Source organism: Syngnathoides biaculeatus, chromosome 19, assembly GCF_019802595.1.
Source record: "Syngnathoides biaculeatus isolate LvHL_M chromosome 19, ASM1980259v1, whole genome shotgun sequence".
Lineage (NCBI taxonomy): Eukaryota > Metazoa > Chordata > Actinopteri > Syngnathiformes > Syngnathidae > Syngnathoides > Syngnathoides biaculeatus.
This window is the reverse complement of record NC_084658.1, coordinates 248,115-266,803: the sequence shown is the minus strand read 5'-3', so window position 1 is coordinate 266,803 and position 18,689 is coordinate 248,115. Positions and strand designations below refer to the sequence as shown.

Genomic DNA, 18,689 nt, shown 5'->3' with positions numbered 1-18,689 from the left:
GGTGTGTTCCCCATTCCTGACAAGTTGAACTTTTGCTCACGAGGAGAACGCAGGATATGTCTCTCTCACTATCTCCAGCCCGTTTTGGCCAAATCGCCACAAATTCTCTCTTTTTTTTTTTTTTTTAAATTTCCTGAGGTCGGTCCAAAATTTAACAAACACATGATAAATAAAGCAACCGTGAGTCGCTGAACAAACAACCGTAAGCAAACAAAGCCAACACAAGTCAATAGAAGCATATTAAGCATTGCAAAAGAGGATTCAAAGCAAAACAGGAGAGCAAATATGAGATAACTTTGTACAATTAATCCATTTATTCCAACACCCTGTACAATGACATAACGCCGTCAACACAATTCCTAAACTCGACAGCCCATACCATATTGTTCCATGCTTTTGAAAGTTTTCAAACCAACCTTTGCCTTGTCCTCAAGGGGTTAAATGCTTAATTGCAGCTTCAGGTTGTTGTTTACAGCATCATTCTTTATGTGGCGTGCCGCTGATTCATTCACACCATCATGACGCCACAAAAGCGTAACGTCTGCGGCCTTTGATCATATCCAATAGTTTCACTTTTTTACGGATCCATCAGGTCCCTCCCCTCCTCTTCCCCCACATTGTGACCAAGCCATTTTTTTTGCAATCCGCTGTCCACAAAACAAAAGCAACTTCAATTGCAAGCAATCCTATAATTGTGCATGTTTCTCTTTAACTTGGGTGTTTCGGCAGCAGCTTTAAGATCAAGCACGAGCGCTTTGGATGCATTTTTGAACTTGAGAGGACATGCACACAGAGTCAACACCCATCCAAAATGATGCATTGGAAGAAGGGAGGGAGAAAGAGGGTTGCTGAGTGGAGCTTCGAGGATGAAAAATGCAATATTTATTATCAAACGTTAGTACTTACACGACCGGCAAAACCTGTGTTTCGTTTACGAGGACCTTGAGTACTGTAGGGATTTGGGAGTTTGGACCCTACGCGTGTTCACGAGTCGAGGAAGATATGACCAATGATTAGAAAAAGTTAACAGCAAATGGATCTAATACAAAGGAATGTGCAGTACAGACGTCCGGGTCTTATCGAGGTATCTGCCGCACACGAGACGTGTGTCTTCTGTCAGGATAGCCAAAGAAGAAGAGAAAAGCTGCCCGGTAACACAAGATTTTTATATGTATGGGACCATGGTCAAAGTGGCTGCCCCCCCCGCAGTCTGGTCCTGGGCCGGGATGGTAACTTTCTACTCCTTAGAATTACGAGCAGTCACCTTGTGGGGGCCACACCAACGGGGTTCTGACCACTTACAGGAGAGTCGTTTAAGGTGGACAGATGACGATTCAGGAAGATCAAGTGCAGGAGGTGGTGATGGAAGAGAGTCCTGGATCTGTAAGGAGAAATTAAAAGCAAAAGAATGCAGTTGGGTCCATAACAGTTTGAGAAAACTTGGGAGACACAACACCACAAAAGTCGGAAGAAGGGCCAGGCATCAGATGACCTGTAAGAAGTTCATAAGGAGAGAAACCAGTCGAGCGAGACACAGTTTGTCTCACAGACATTAGAGCAAGGGGAAGAGCCTGAACCCATTTCATGCTGGAAGAGGCACATATTTTAGCCAGTTTTTCCTTCAACATGTGATTGCGGTGATTAACACAACCAAACTTGTGAGTTAACCCTAACTACTTCTCTACAGTAGCTAGGTGTGTGGTTGTGAAATGTGCACCGTTGTCCGAGTGGATGAGAGCAGGGAAACCGTACGTTGGAATCCTGTGGTTCACCAAAGCTTTCATTCCAGACATGGCGTCTTCATGAGCGCAGGGGTAGGCTTCAGGCCATCTAGAAAAGGTATCAACAAAAACATGAAGGTAGTGCTTACATTGAACAGGAGTGATCATGTCTGTGAAATCCATGACCAGTTCTGTACCAGGCCAGGTGGGTGGGTCAAATGAAACTGTCAACGGTCTAAGTGTGGGGCGAACATTGTGTAGCTGGCAAATATTACAGTCACGACAGTGGGCACGACACAAGTCAGACATTTTAGGAGGCCACCACATGCTAAGTTTGGTTAGCATGGCTTTGGGGCCAATATGAGCCATAAACTGTGTTTTGGTCAAAATATCTTTTGTTCAGGAAAGGCGTTGTATTTTAACCAATTCACTATGAGACGGAAGTTCGGGCAGGTCAGGAGAGGATTTGTCAAATAATTGGACATGCATCTGTGGGACATAGCCCGCAGCCTGCTTGGCAGCCAAGTCGGCAGCATTATTGCCGAGGGCTGTGGTTGAAGTGAATTTGGAGTGGCCAGGGACCTTGACGATAGCCACTGCCGAAGGTTTGGCCAAGGCTTTGTCTAATCGTTGAATCAGTGTCAAATGTGCAATGGGGGTACCTTTATTTTAAAATCATTCCATTTCCAGGCAGACAGGTCCAACACAGCACCCGAGACAGCGTAAGATGAGTCAGAATAGACAGTGACAGATTGTCCGACTGCCAGTTCCAGTGCAAGACAGAGTGCGAGCACTTCCGCTGCCTGGGCTGAGGGAACAGATGTTAGTACGGAAGGGGAAACAGTTGAAAATTCCCCTGAGGGCTGCTGCTCCACTACCCCAGCCGCCGCAGCCAAAGAGCCATTCGGCTTACATTAACAGCAACCATCAGTGAACAGAACCTTGCCGTTAGTCAGATGTTGGACAGAGAGATCAGCACGTGGATGAAGAGAATCTGTAGAATAGAAGAACGATGCTCCAAGGACATAGCGGATCCTTCAGAGGACACCACTCTGCCCAAGAAGGTCACTGATTTACGACAACACTGAAGCTTCTTTCTGGAAGCTTTGAATCCCAGCTCATGCAAACGAAGCAAAACAAGTTTAGTCAGAGACAAACACAACTATGCTGTTGGGGCTGGAGTTTACATCCGTCTGGGAGATCGAGATCCTGCAGCAATGATTTCAAACATTGATTAAAGACTCCAGGTGTATTTTGGAAGCCTTGTGGCAACCTGGTGTATTGCAAATTGCGTCCCTGATATCTGAATGCAAACAAGTGTCTACACTCAAGTGCGAGTGGGACACATAAGAATGCATTTGCCAAAATAATCGCTGTGAAGTATTTCAAATCAGATGTGATGGTAGACAACATTCTGTGGGGGTCTGGTAGAGGTAACAATGGTGTGGTCGTTACATCATTAACGGCTCTCAAATCATGCGCCAGACGATAAGTGTTTCCATCTGCTTTTAAAACTGGCCTGAGTGTTGTACACTACAAGGAGGTGAATGTTTCCAGGACTCCAGAATTCCACAGGCCAGTGAGAGTGTCCTCCATCCCATGGTTAGCAGCTGCGGGTCAAGGATATCGAGGTCTGTAAAAATGAGATCCTAGAAAAACTGTGATTTTAATGCCTGGTGTCTTAGTACAATGTCCAACATCAAAGGGTCCAGAGGACCAAACTGATTTAAGCAGTTTGTTTAACTTTGACTCGTCGTCGTCATGGTCAGAGTAGTCACGTCCGTGTTCTCTAGTTAGGGTCTCGTGTTCTCATATGGTGATATTAGTTGTTGGAGGTGCGTCAGGAACAATGATGCAGTATGCATCTGTAGATTTGGAGATCTCTAAGGTAGGGAGTGGTGTGTCCTCCCAGTCAGTCATTTCAGTCAGTCGTTTCGCCATAGGTCCCAGCTGCCGGGCCTCGTGTCCGGGAGACAGAGCGAGTGAAATGTGGGGTACTGACTCTTCTTGCATTTTGAACCATGTCATTTGATCTGGTGTAAGAGAGCAGGGTGCTGCTACACCCTCTCTTGCTGTGTATGTACTGCATGTGTGGATGTAATTTCCCAAGCATCACCTTGTATGTATGCAAAGTTTTCCATGTGTACTTGTAATATAGTGTGCAATGGTATGGATCGAGTGGAGGCAGTTAAGCCCTAAGAGTGTTCAACCAGGGCTTCCACAACAGAAATAGAAGTATGAGACCAGGTTTGAGCAGTGTTTCTGGTTCAAGTCGGGCCCAATAAATGTCCACAGTTGGAGTTGGTTCACTCACAGGTGTCATAAGCCATTGGCCAGAGTGACAGGCGGTGTCAGCTGCCGGCATTATAAACGAATGGTGGAAGGTCTGTCCAGCCAAGATTGTCGGTAGAGGTTGAGTCCATTGCAAGGCCTGTTGAGTCCCTGAGAACCCCATCAATTGCACAGTGTGTTGTGACAATAATGTGTCCGGGAGCGAGATGTTGAGTGAGGAGTCTGTTGCCCCTGTGTCAACGAGAGTGTTCACTATTCGCCCCGCAAGAGATGAGGATCATGGCACCTGCATCGCCAGACCCCTGGCTTCCTGGGCACCCCTTGTGGTACTGTCTAACCTGCTGCTGTCCATTCTGCTGCCAGGGTGGGCTGCCAAAGTGTCATTTCTGCCTCTGCCTTGGCCCCCTCCGTTGTTGGACCAGCCACCATGCCCTTGCATTGGATCTTGAGGTGGAGGAGTTGTAAGACAGTTTTTAATCCAGTGATCGAGAGAACCACAACCAAAACACCCTTGATCACGTTGATGTTGCATAGAAATCGTGGAGGGGTCTGAAGTTTTCATCATAGGTGCATGTCCACTGTGAGAAGGATAATCTCAAAAGAAAAATCCAGAAATCACAATGTATGATTTTTTTTTTTTTTTTTTTTTTATAATTTATTTGTGGTATACAGCTGCAAATAAGTATTTGAAGACCTGAGAAAACCAATGTCATTTGGTATAGTAGCCTTTGTTTGCAATTACAGAGGTCAAACATTTCCTGTAGTTGTTTACCAGGTTTGCCCACACTGCAGGAGGGATTTTGGCCCACTCCTCCACACAGATCTTCTCGAGATCAGACAGGTTTCTGGGCTGTTGTTGAGAAACAGGTTTGCGTTTCAGCTCCCTCCAAAGATTTTGTATTAAGTCTAGGTCTGGAGAATGGTTATGCCACGCCAGAACCTAGATGTTTCTTACGGACCCACTCCTTGGTTTTCCTGGCTCTGTACTTCGGGTCAGTGTCATTTTGAAAGACCCAGCCACGACCCATCTTCAGTGCTCTGACTGAGGAAAAGATGTTGTTCCCCAAAATGTTAAAATACATGGCCACGGTCATTCTCTCCTTAATACAGTGCAGTCGTCCTGTTCAATGTGCAGAAATACACCCCCAAAGATTGATACTACAACCCCAATGCTTCACAGTAGGGATGGTGTTCTTGGGATGGAACTCATCATTTGTCTTCCTCCAAAAACAGTTTGTGGAATTACCAAAAAGTTCCATTCTGGTCTCATCTGACCACAAAACGTTCTCCCATGACTCCTCTGTATCATCCAAATGGTCATTGGCAAATTTAAGACGGGCCTTGACATGCGCTGGTTTAACCAGAAGAACATTCCATGCCATGCATGATTTCAAGCCATGACGTCTTAGTGTATTACACACAGTCACCTTGGCAATGGTGGTCCCAGCTCTTTTCAGGTCATTGACCAAGTTCTATCGTGAAGTGCTAGAATGATTCCTCACCTTTCTAAGGATCATTGAGACCCCACGAGGTGATATCTTGCACGCGGCTCCACTCCGGTTGAGATTGACTGTCACGTTTAGCTTCTTCCGTTTTCTAATGATTGCCTCAACAGTGGACCTTTTTTCACCAAGCTGCTTGGCAATTTTGCCGTAGCCCTTGTTGTGGTCAGTTGTACAATTTTGTCTCTGGTGTCTTTGAACAGCTCTTTGGTCTTGGCCATATTACAAGTTTGAGTCGTACTGATTGTAAGGGGTGGACAGGTGTCTTTATGCAGCTAACAGCCTCGCACAGGTGCATCTGATTAAGGATAATACATGGAGTGGAGGCAGAATTTTAAAGGCGGATTAACAAATCTTTGTGGGTCAGAATTGTAGCTGATAGACAGGTGTTGAAATACTTATTTGCAGCTGTATCACACAAATAAATCGTTAAAAAAATCATACATTGTGATTTCTGGATTTTTCTTTTTAGATTATCTTTCACAGTGGACATGCACCTACGGTGAAAATTTCAGACCCCTCCATCATTTCTAAGTGGGAGAACTTTAATATAGCAGAGTGTTCAAATACTTATTTTCTTCACTGTAATTGCCAGAGGGAAAGAACTTTTCGAATGCCTGCTAGTTTTGACTTGCATTGATCTTTAACGGTGTCCTGACGGAAGGATCTGGAAGAGGTGGTTGTCAGGATGTGAAGGGTCCGATAGGATCCTGCCCGCTCTGGACCGAGTTCGCATTGCGTGCAAGTCTTCAATAGTTGTAGAGGCGTGCCGATAATCCGTTCAGCTGTTTTGATATTCTGTTGCAGTTGGAGTTTGTCCTTTTTTTGTGGCGGCCTCACACCAGACTGTGATGGAGATACAAGGTATTGATTTGATGACCGCTGTGTAGAACTGTCTCAGCAGCTCATGTTACAGGCCGTATTTCCTCAGAACCCGTAGGAAGTACATCCTTTACTCTGGGTTTTTGAGGATGGAGTTGGTTTTTGTCTCCCACTTCAGGCCCTGTTGACTGTAATTCCCAAGAACTCGAAGGTCTCGACACTTGACACAAGATAATTGGACAGCGTCAGGGGCAGCTGGGGTGAAGGATGCCTCCTGAAGTCCACAATCATCTCTCCAGTCTTTAGAATGTTCAACGGTAGGTTGTGTTGACCAAACCAAAGCTCCAGTCTTGCCACTTCCTGTCGATATGGAGAGTTGTCGCCGTTTTGATTATAAATAGTATAGGACATGTATGAGGGCAGCAAAACAGCGGTGAGATGTGCCATAGGTGTGTCAGAAAAATTTAAAGCTGAGGTGGGACTGCATCAGGGATCCGCGTGAGCCCCTTCTTGTTTGCAGTGGTAATGGATAGGCTGACAGATGAGGTTAGACTGGAATCCCCTTGGACCATGATGTTCGCAGATGATATTGTGCAGTGAAAGCAGGGAGCAGACGGAGGAACAATTAGAAAGATGGAGGGATGCACTGGAAACCAGAGGAATGAACATTAGCTGAAGTAAAACAGAATATATGTGCATGAATGTGTGGGGTGGAGGAGGAAGAGTGTAGCTCCAGGGAGAAGAAATAGCAATGGTGGATGACTTCAAATACTTGTGGTCAACAATACAGAGCAATGGAGGGTGTGGTAAGGAAATGAAGAAACGGGTCCAAGCGGGGTGGAACAGTTGGCAGCTGGTGTCTGGTGTTTTATGTGACAGAAGAGTATCCGCCAGGATGAAAGGCAAAGTTTATAAAACAGTGGTGAGGCCGGCCATGATGTACAGATTAGAGACTGTGGCACTAAAGAAACAACAGGAAGCAGGAAGCAATGAACAGGTTGGATAGGATTAGAAATGAGCTATTAGAGGGACAGCCAAAGTTGGATGTTTTGGAGACAAGGTTCGAGACAGCAGACTTGGATTGTTTGGACATGTTCAGAGGCAAGAGAGTGAGTATATTGGTAGAAGGGTGCTGAGGATGGAGCTGCCAGGCAAAAGAGCAAGAGGAAGACCAAAGAAAAGGTAGATAGATGTTATAAGGGAGGGCATGAGGACAGTTGGTTTTAGAGAGGAAGATGCACGAGATAGGCTTAGATGGAAAAAGATGACACACTGTGGTGACCCCTAGTGGAACAAGCCGAAAGGAAAAGAAGAAGAAGAGCTGAAATTCCTTTTGACAGGGTAATCTGCGAGCCCTTCCCAACTGACACTCACAATATGTTTTGTTCTGCCATGTCAGACTGGCATCTTCCCTCACCATCGTAGCCAACTCACCACCAGGTGGTGATCAGTTGACAGCTTCACCTCTCTCTTCACCCGAGTGTCAAAGGCATACAGGCGCAAGTCTGATGACACGACCACAAAGTCGATCATCGAACTGCGACTTAGGATGTTCTGGTGCCAAGAGCACTTGTTGACACTCCTATGCTTGAAGATGGTGTTCGTTATGGATAATCACAGAACACCAGTCGCCTTCTAATTCTAGAACTTTTGTTTGGTGCATAAGCTCAAACAACAGAGACCAGTCCCTCTCAAGAGGACTGGTACCAAAGCCTCAACAATGTGTAGAAGCAATCCCAACTATATCTAGTCTGAACTTCTCGACCTCACGCACCAGCTCTGGCTCCTTCCCTTCCAGAGAGGTGACATTCCAATTCCCGAGACCTAGTTTCTGTAGCTGGGGATTGGAACGCCAAGGTTCCCGCCTTCGCCTACCGCCCAGCTCACATTGCACCCGACCCCTATGGCCCCTCTTACAGGTGGTGAGCCCATGGGAAGAGGGACCCCTGTTACCGTTTGGGCTTTGCCCAGCCGAGCCCCACCTTGAGGAATGGCTCCAGAGTGGGGCCCTGGTGACCGGCATCTGGGCAAGAGACACCTTAATCCATTTATTTTACTCATCATAGGGGTTTGTGGAGCTGTACTTTGTCCAGTCCTGTCCACCCTACTCCCTTGACCCTACCATGGGAGTGAAGCCCCAGACAATTTGGCTCATAAAAGTATCGGGACACACAAACCCCTCCACCATGATAAATGATGGCTCAAGGAGGGGTAGCGAGAAATGTTTGTCTTTTACTTATTGTTGATCAAGCTCAATAACTTTGGTTGGCTACAATCAATAAATTTACATTTTCCATTCTCTTTGCTCAAACACAAAAACGAGAATGCATGGAGTGCATTTTATAGTTTTAATGGGAATTCACGGGAATCTACAACAGACAAGATAAGATGAGATACATACAAACGAAAACGGTCGATCATTGGTTTAGGAAGCTGAGTAGGGGGAAAAAAGGGGAGTCAGTTAGTGTGGGATGGCCAGCCTGTGGATTCATTGTTCCCGTTAGTTGAACCCTAATATGCGCTATAATAATAATAATAATAATACTAGCGGGCGAAAAGATGCCTGAAGAATGGAGGAAAAGTGTTCTAGTTCCCATTTTTAAGAACAAAGGGGATGTTCAGAGCTGTGGGAACTATAGAGGAATAAAGTTGACGAGCCACACAATGAAGTTATGGGAAAGAGTAGTGGAGGCTAGACTCAGGACAGAAGTAAGTATCTGCTACAACAGTTTGGTTTCATGACTAGAAAGAGTACCACAGATGCATTATTTGCCTTGAGGATGCTAGTGGAAAAGTACAGAGAAGGTCAGAAGGAACTACATTGTGTCTTTGTGGATCTAGAGAAAGCCCATGACAGAGTACCAAGAGAGGAACCGTGGTCCTGCATGCGTAAGTCTCGTGTGGGAGAGAAGTATGTTAAAATAGTACAGGACATGTATGATGGCAGCAGAACAATGGTGAGGTGTGCCTTGGGTGTGACAGAGGAATTTAAGGTGGAGGTGGGACTGCGTCAGGGATCAGCTCTGAGCCCCTTCCTGTTTGCAGTGGTAATGGATAAGATGACAGATGAGGTTAGACTGGAATCCCCTTGGACCATGATGTTTGCAGATGATATTGTGATATGCAGTGAAAGCAGGGAGCATGCAGAGGAACAATTAGAAAGATGGAAACATGCACTGGAAAGGAGAGGAATGAAGATTAGCCGAAGTAAAACAGAATATATGTGCGTGAATGAGAAAAGTGGAGGGGGAAGAGTGAGGCTACAGGGGGAAGAGATAGCAAGGGTGGACGACTTCAAATATTTAGGGTCAACAATCCAGAGCAATGGTGAGTGTGGTAAGGAAGTGAAGAAACTGGTCCAAGCAGGTTGGAACAGCTGGCGGAAGGTGTCTGGTGTGTTATGTGACTGAAGAGTCTCTGCTAGGATGAAGGGCAAAGTTTACAAAACAGTGGTGAGGCCGGCCATGATGTACGGATTTGAGACGGTGGCACTGAAGAAACAACAGGAAGCAGAACTGGAGGTGGCAGAAATGAAGATGTTGAGGTTCTCGCTCGGAGTGACCAGGTTGGATAGGATTAGAAATGAGCTCATTAGAGGGACAGTCAAAGTTGGATGTTTTGCTGACAAGGTTCGAGAGAGCAGACTTCGATGGTTTGGACATGTTCAGAGGCAAGAGAGTGAGTATATTGGTGGTAGGGTGCTGAGGATGGAGCTGCCAGGCAAAAGAGCGAGAGGAAGATCAAAGAGGTTTATTGATGTGATGAGGGAAGACATGAGGGCAGTTGGGGTGAGAGAGGAAGATGCAGGAGATAGGCTAAGATGGCAAAAGATGACACGCTGTGGCGACCCCTAACAGGACAAGCCGAAAGGAAAAGTAGAAGATGCACCAATCTTTTAGTAGGCTGCAAGGCTGCACTTTCAAGTGCTGACCGAGATATTGGCAGGCATCTGCGTTCAGTTCGAGGGAACAGCTCCTCATAGGAGAGTCAGAGCGGTAAATATTACCATTATTATTCCAGGTTTTATGAAGTGAAATCAAGGCAGAGGTCTCGCATACACATTCACAGTTGTACATTATCATGCTGTGTCTTTGAATGTGCTGTCTGTGTTCTATCTTCACTCTCAATCTTCACATTTCAATTTTACGCTCTGCAGACTGAGAATGTGTTTCAAGATCTGGACCTGTTCTCGAAAGAAGAAAAACTGAAATATCTGCTGAGACTAAAGCTTCGTTATTTTACCCCCAGAGAAGTAGCCAACATAATGGGCTTCCCAAAAGGTTTTTGTAAGTGTACTTTAATTTATAACTAATACTTTACAGTGCTTTTGAAGTATCACTATAGTTCCATCAAATATGCACATTGGTGTGTGTATGTATATATGCGCACACACACACACACACACACACACACACACACACACACACACACACAGTTAAAGCCAGATGTTTGCATACACTGCTAAAACACATTTTTTTTCTCTCACTGTTTGAAGTCAAACCAGACTAAATCCCTCCTGTGTCAGGTCTGTCAGGATTTCCAAAATTATTTAATTTAGTTACTTCCACAATAATAATTTCTGAGAATTTTGTATTTTCTTTGAGGTCAAATGTTTACATATTCAAAAAAGTACTTGCAGTGAAGAAAATAAGTATTTGAACACCCTGCTATATTTTAGGTTATCCCACTAAGAAATCATTGAGGGATCTGAAATTTTTATCGTAGGTGCTTGTCCACTGAAAGAGAGATAATCTAAGAAGAAAAACCCAGATATCACAATGTGTGATTTTTTTTATTTTTTATTAACGATTTATTTGTGTGATACAGCTGCAAATAAGTATTTGAGCACTTGAAAAAAAACAATGTTAATATTTGATTCAGTAGCCTTTGCATTTACAGAGGTCAAACGTTTCCTGTAGTCGTTCACCAGGTTTCACACACTGCAGGAGGGATTTTGGCCCACTCCTCCACACAGATCTCTCGATCAGACAGATTTCTGGGCTGTTGCTGAGAAACATGGAGTTTCAGCTCGCTCCAAAGATTTTCTATTGGGTTTACGTCTGGAGACTGGATAGGCCACAACAGAACCTTGATATGCTTCTTACAGAGCCACTCCTTGGTTTTCCTGGCTGTGTGCTCAGGGTCATTATCATGTTGAAAGACCTCGCCACAACCCATCTTCAATGCTATGCCTGAGGTTGTTCCCCAAAATCTCATAATACATGGCTTCCGTCATCCTCTCCTTAATACAGTGCATTCGTCTTGTCCCATGTGCAGAAAAACATCCCCAAAGCATGATGCTGCCACCCTCATGCTTCATAGTAGGGATGGTGTTCTCCCATGACTCCTCTGTGTCATCCAAATGGTCATTGGCAAACTTAAGATAGACCTTGATGTGCTGGTAAGCAGGGGAACCTTCCGTGCCATGCATGATTTCGAAACCATGACGTCTTAGTGTCTTTTCAACAGTCACCTTGGAAATGGTGGTCCCAGCTCTTTTCAGATCATTGACCAAGTCCTGTCCTATCGTGTAGTCCTGGGATGATTCCTCACCTTTCTGAGGCTCATTGAGACCCCACGAGGTGATATCATGCATGGGGCTTCTCTCCGATTGTGATTGACCGTCATGTTTAGCTTCTTCCATTTTCTAAAATTGCTTCAACAGTGGACCTTTTTTCACCAAGCTGCTTGGCAATTTCTCCGTAGCCCTTTCCAGCCGTGTGGAATTGTACAGTTCTGTGTCTGGTGGCTTTGGATGGATTTGGATTGGAAGTCGATGACTGTGGTGTGATCTGCGAACTTCAGGAGTTTGACAGGCGGATGCCAAAAGGTGCAGTCGTTCATGTAGAGCGTGAAGAGCAGAGGAGAAAGGACACAACCTTGCAATGCCCCGATGCTGATAGTATGCATGGATGAGGTAGTGTCCCCCAGCCTCACCTGTCAAGTGTCCTGCCCTTCACGAAGTTGTAGATCCAGCAGGAGATGGCAAGCGAGACACTGAGCTGGAGAAGTTTGGAGGAAAGGGGTTCAGGGATGATTGTGTAAAACGCAGAGCCGAAGTCCACGAACGGCATCCTCGCATAGATACCCTCGCTGTCAAGATGTTCAAGGATGAAGTGCAGACCCATGTTGACGGCATCATCCGCAGACCTCTTAGCTCGTTAGGCAAACTGCAGTGGGTCTAGTTGGGGACTGTGACTCTCTTGAGGTGGTCCAGCACAAGGCGTTCAAAGGACTTAATGACCACAAATGTCAAGGCATCAGGCCTGTTAAAACCATTAAAACCTGAGACTGATGCTTTTTTGGGGACCGGAAAAATAAAGGAGCGTTTGAAGCAGGTTGGTATTCACACTGTTATAGAGACCTGTTAAAGATCTTTGTGATGACAGAAGCAAGTTGGTCTGTGCAGACATTGAGGCAGGATGGGGACACAAGGTCTGGGCCTGGCGATTTGTTGATCTTGTGTTGTTTGAAAATCTGTCTCACGTCGCTTTCATGGATGTTAAACAGTCGATGTTAAAGGTGGTGCGGCTTGTGATGCAGCTTGGTGAGTGTGTGTGTTGCGGAAGGGTCTATTCAAATTTGCAGTAAAAGCTATTTAGGTTGTCGGCAAGCCCGCTCTTGTTTTCTACCGGGGGAGAACGTCGCTTGTAGTTCGTGAGCGATTGTAATCCGTGCCAAGCTAATTTGTAGTCATTAGCGCCGAGATGTGGCTCCTTCTGACCTCTGTACTTTTCCACTCGCATCCTCAAGGCAAATAATGCATCTGTGGTACTAGGCATGACACCATACCCGAGTTTAGCCTCCATTACTCTTTCCCATAACGTCATTGTGTGGCTCATCAACTTTATTCCTCTAGAGTTCCCACAGCGCTCCACATTTCACTTTCGTTGTAAAATATGGCAACTAGGGCACTTTTCCTTCATTTTTCAGGCATTTGGTCACTCACTAGCATTCTGTGGAATAAATTGATCAAAAACTCCACAGCCACTTCTCCAAATTGCTTCCATACCTCCACAGGTATGTCATCAGGACCAACTGCCTTTCCATTTTTCATACTCTTCTAACTTCCCCCTTACTCATCATTGCCCCTTCTGGTCCTTCACACTTGCCTCTTCCTTCTCTCTCATTTTTTTCATTCATCAAATTTTCAAAGTACTCTTTCCATCTATTTAGCACACTATTGGCACCAGTCAACACATTTCCATCTCTATCCTTAATTACCCTTACTTGCTGCACATCCTTCCCATCTCTATCCCTCTGTCCGGCTAACCTGTAGGAATCCTTTTCTCCTTCTTTCAAGTTCAACCTGTTGTACGTCGTCATATGCCTCTTGTTTAGCCTTCGCCGGCTCTATCTTTGCCCTTCGTCGCATCTCAATGTATTCCTTTTGCCTCTCCTCAGTCCTCTCAGTGTTCTTTGCTAGTCTCTTTCCTTTTGGGGTTCCACCACCAAGCCTCCTCCTCTTTCCTACCAGAAGTCACACCAAGTACTTTACTGCTGGTCTCTCTGATCACCTTGGCTGTCGTCGTCCAGTCTCCCGGAAGCTCCGCCAGTCCATCCAGATCTGGTCTCACCTCTTTCCGAAAGGCTGCACAACATTCTTCCTTTCTCAGCTTCCACCACATGGTTCTCTGCGCTACCTTTGTCTTTTTAATCTTCCTATCCACCACCAGAGTCATCCTACACACCACCATCCTATGCTGTCAAGCTACACTCTCCCCTACTACAACTTTACAGTCAGTAACCTCCGTCAGATTACATCATCTGCACAAAATTTAATCCACCAGCGTGCATCTACCTCCGCTCTTGTCAGTCACTCTATGTTCCTGCCTCTTCTGGAAAAAAGTGTTCACAACTGCCATTTCCATCGTTTTTGCAAAGTCCACCACCATCTGTGGCTCAAAGTTCCTTTCCGAGATGCCTTACTTACCCATCACTTCTTTGTTCCCCCTGTTTCCTTCACCAACCTTACAATCTGCACCAATCACAACTCTCTCTGTCTGGGATGCTCAGAACTACTTCACCTTGTTCCTTTCAAAATTTCTCTTTCAACTCTAGGTCACATCCTACCTGTGGGGCATAGCCGCGTATCACATTATACATAACACATTCAATTTCAAATTTCATTACTCGATCTGATACTCTTTTGAGGTTATCCTATAAAATAACATCTATTCCATTTCTCTTCCCATCTACTCCATGGTAAAACAATTTAAACTCTGCTCCTAAACTCTTAGCCATACTACCTTTCCACCTGCTCTCTTGGATGCACAATATAGCAACCTTTCTCAAAATCATGTCAACCAACCCCAGAGATTTTCCTGTCATTGTCCCAACATTCAAAGTCCCTAGACTCAATTGTAGGCTCTGTGCATTCCTCTTCTTCTTTTGCCCATGAACCTGCTTTAATTTTTTTCCTTGTCTTCGACCCACTGTAGCTGAATTTCCATTGATGCCCTACAGGTAACGGTGCCGGGGGCGGGCGTTGTTTACCCGGGCCACGAACGATCTGGTATGGTATTCTTTAGATGAACGCTCATATTTGTTTGGCACAGTTTTACGCCGTATGCCCGTCCTGACTCAACCCTCTGCATTTATCTGGGCTTGGGAGCGGCCTACAAATTGCACTGGCTTGTGCCCCCATAGGGCTGCATTACAGCCGTGGCTGGCATAGTGGCGCTAAACTAATTGATTGGCATTCCAAATCGACTCCGCAGCTCAGGGAGTCTCCTCCCCATGTGAAAGGGTAACCATTTGGGCCACTGGGTTGGGACAATGAACAGATCAAGAGTGACACCTCCATCGATGGGAGTGCCATTGCAGACGTGAGTCTTCCTCACTAACACTAGGAGGACATGACAAAAATCTATTTTGAACTATAGAATGAACACCATTGATGACTGGAGTCACTTGTAACTTGATGTTTGATGTTGAATATGTGTTCATTGTTCCAACCAAGAAAAGAAAAGAGACACACAAATGCCATTGCAAGGAGTGAGATAATCGTGACAATCTATAGTCATATAACGCATGAACATTCCACCATGGGACTAGTCAATGCTAGAGGAAAATTATTCTCATTCCCTCTTCTTCTTTTCCTTTCGGCTTGTCCTGTTAGGGGTTGCCACAGCGTGTCATCTCAGATGAATACATATTTGTTTGGCACAGTTTTACGCCGGATGTCCTTTCTTGCGCAACCCCTCATTATCTGAACCCGAATAATTCAAAATTTCAGGTGTGGCCAACCAGTCAAAGATGAAAAGACACATTTTTTTAGTGTGTTCCGGCAAAAGAGCCACATCATACACATCAAGGAGCCATATCATACACATGAACATCATTCCCTCCTCCTCACACACACCTTTGTTCAGCCAGATTTATTGTTAGTGTCACACACCAACATAATGAGAAAAATCGTACCAAGACAACAGGACAGCAATTTTTTAAAATTGAAATTGTGTGCTCTCTCACGCAAACTCCCAGTTCAAGCAAGTCTTGTCTTGTCTGGCAGAATTCTCATCTAATGCAACACTAAAATACTCACGATTGGAGGTCTTAGTGCAACTCAGTAGCCATGTTAATCTCCGATATTCTCAGTTCGACAGTGTGGCGGGAGGGTTGGTCTGATGTCATTTGTTCTAAGATTTTTTTTTCAGGACACAAGATTTTAGGGACACTGAGGCATTTTTAAAATAACTTACCCTTCAATCTATGGCTTTTTGGCCCGAGCAATGTTCCTAACCACTTGATAGGATGCAAACAATCTCTGGATGCTTCATTATTATTTTTTTAAACTGCATCTGCTTTTCTGTGATTTATCAAAGTGACTAAATTGTGGCTCGAAAGTTTATTCCCTTTTGGAAATTCCAGTTCCTTTTTAGCATGGAGAGCGCTGAAGTGAAGATTTGAAGCTCTAAAATGTGATAAGACGCTGGACACAAAAGAATTCTCTGGCTCTGGTAAAAACGTGGTAAAAACAATGTTCCCTTCCATTTTGAGCACGAAACCGACTGGGGAAACTTGGAGCTATTTTCATTCCGTGCACATGCCAGTTTTGCAAAAACACCGTGGTAACCTTTCCTGTTGTGGTCACATGACTGTGGCCAGGAGTCGTCTTCTTTGTGCTGAGGTCATCCTGCTCAGAGTTAACGTTTCCTTCTCTCATTGCACAGCTGAGTTGGGTGATGGGAACAATAAAGGCAGTCTTCCCTGGTTGCCATTGCACCACCCCTCACCGTCTACACACCGCTGCACACACTGCATAGTCCTGTCTCACTTATCCATCGACGCGCACTCACACACATACACACTGGGCTTGTTGTTGCTATACCCCGAACAACCGTCGTCAACTTAAGCAAAGCACGGACGCAAATACCGTGATAAACGCAAGGAACGCTGGCTTGCAACTACCGTAATAAAAACTTAAGCAAACACGCACATAAACAGAACTTCGATATGCTATCGTGCTCTCACGAGAGCCGCATGAAAAGAGGCAAAGCGACGCATGCAGCTCGAGAGCATCGGGTTGGCCACCTTTGCTTTATATCAATCCACTGGATTAAACCAAATTAATCTCCAAATGAAAAGTAAGAATCAGAGGCATGGTCTGGCCCTCGGTTCAAGCTCAGCTGTGAAAACACCGATTTGTCCCTTCTCCAGGGATAAATAAAACAAGGCCATCCCCATGCTTGGCTCTTTCTCTCTCGGTATGCTGTGGCTCGCTTGCCCCCGCTCTGGGGTCGCTCACTTGAGACTCTCTTCCTGGCTGGTACTCTTATGTTTTCGGGTCCAGTGAGGTCTTTCTGGAACTTCCTGATCAAGCTGCACAGACTCACCCTCACCAAGGTGACGCGGACCCTTCAAAAGAGAAACCTCAACGCCCGAGGCTATGTGCCCATCTCGAAACTCCGAACCCTCTATCTGTTCCCTTGGACTGTACCCAGAAGCTCTACCCGCATGCCTTGACCTTGGTCAACACTTCTCAGAGCAACCTTGCACGCTGAAAAAAGTGCAGATTTGTTCATATTTGGGTTAAATTAACAACAGCTGTGAATCTTATTACGCATCTGGGCAGCCCACGCTCACTGATCCACCCTCACCAATGTTTATATGACAACTCATCTTCTTAAATCAATGTTTGTCCGTCTTTGTTCATGTTTTATATTGTCTTGTCTGTTTTTGTATATTCCTCTGTTAAACTTTAAGATTCAATACATGCATACTCATTTTTGTATTTGAGTGAGGACGATTGATGAGGCGCTGTCATGGAGAACATAAAAGGGTTTATTGTAGCGAACCTTCAAAGGTTATGAGATCAATCAACAAGGAATAAGTGTTAAGCACAGAAATCAAATGATGTGTTGCCCCATAAATGGAAAATTAGATTTACAACACATAATCTAAAAATTGTTAACCCGATGTTTGACTATATCCATTCCAAATTAATTATATTTTGTTTAATCTGGTAAGCACAACACACACTCATTGGAGACTTCAAATTGCCATTAGGTATGATTGTGAGTGCAACTGTTGTCTATTTTCATGTGCCTTGCAATTGACTGGCAACCAGTTCAGGGTGGACCCTGCCTCCTGCCCAATGACAGCTGGGATTGGCTCCACCACTCCCGCAAGCCTCGTGGGGATAAGCAGCTCAGAAAATGGATAGAGGATGGATATATAATATCATACACATGCGTGCGTGTGTGTGTGTGTATGTATGAAAATGGTACACCATCAAATAATGTATGTCTTTTTAATGTCTCCTTTTAGCCTTTCCAGAGCAAGTCCCGAACAAGCAGCGTTACAGAGTCCTAGGAAACAGCCTTAATGTCACGGTGGTAGCAACACTACTACACCAGCTGATCTACAACAGTTGAACAACGAAGGCAAAGCAAAAAAACAAACAAAAGTATCTGACAAAAATTTAAATTGCTCCAGACAAAAAAATCATTTATATTCTCTGAATGTGGGTTATGTTACGGAGATATATATATATATATATATATATATATATATATATATATAGAGTCTATAATATTAGTTCTCCCCTCAACTTTGACACTTTGTTCCTCGAGCTCCCCTGGTCAGGCTGTTTGTAATTTGCCCCGAGAGGCTTTACCCTGTGTATAAAACAGGGTTAGGGTTAGATAATTGTTTTGTTTTGTTTTTCTCTGTCCTTCTCACTTAAATTTAACAAAGGTACTTTTACTCTGGACTTCAGTAAGTGGTGACAACTTGTAAGACGTGTACCTTTTCCTGTCTTTGCAAGGACTTTTCTTTCTTTTTTTAATAAAAACCCACAAAGAGATTGCTTCCTTACTTATCGTGTCGGAAAAAGATTTTACCAAAA

At 44.7% G+C, this 18,689-nt stretch overlaps 1 protein-coding gene across 5 annotated transcripts in view; it reads left to right on the top strand.

Annotated features, from left to right (window-relative positions):
- The window catches only part of trdmt1 (tRNA aspartic acid methyltransferase 1), a 76,509-nt gene extending 57,862 nt beyond the window's left edge, over window positions 1–18,647 (top strand). The window contains exons 10-11 of one of the 5 annotated variants that reach the window (XR_009792831.1): window positions 6,516–6,654; window positions 10,494–10,623. Coding sequence is in view for 4 of the 5 variants with exons in the window: in XM_061805965.1 (XP_061661949.1) it covers window positions 10,494–10,623; window positions 18,110–18,216 (237 nt within the window). In the remaining variant the exon portion in view is untranslated. Of the gene's footprint in view, window positions 1–6,322; window positions 6,380–6,515; window positions 6,655–10,493; window positions 10,624–17,909; window positions 18,089–18,109 lie in introns of those variants that run through there. The other 4 variants (XM_061805965.1, XM_061805969.1, XM_061805968.1 and 1 more) reach the window with 4 other exon arrangements.
- Window positions 18,648–18,689: the final 42 nt, after the last annotated feature.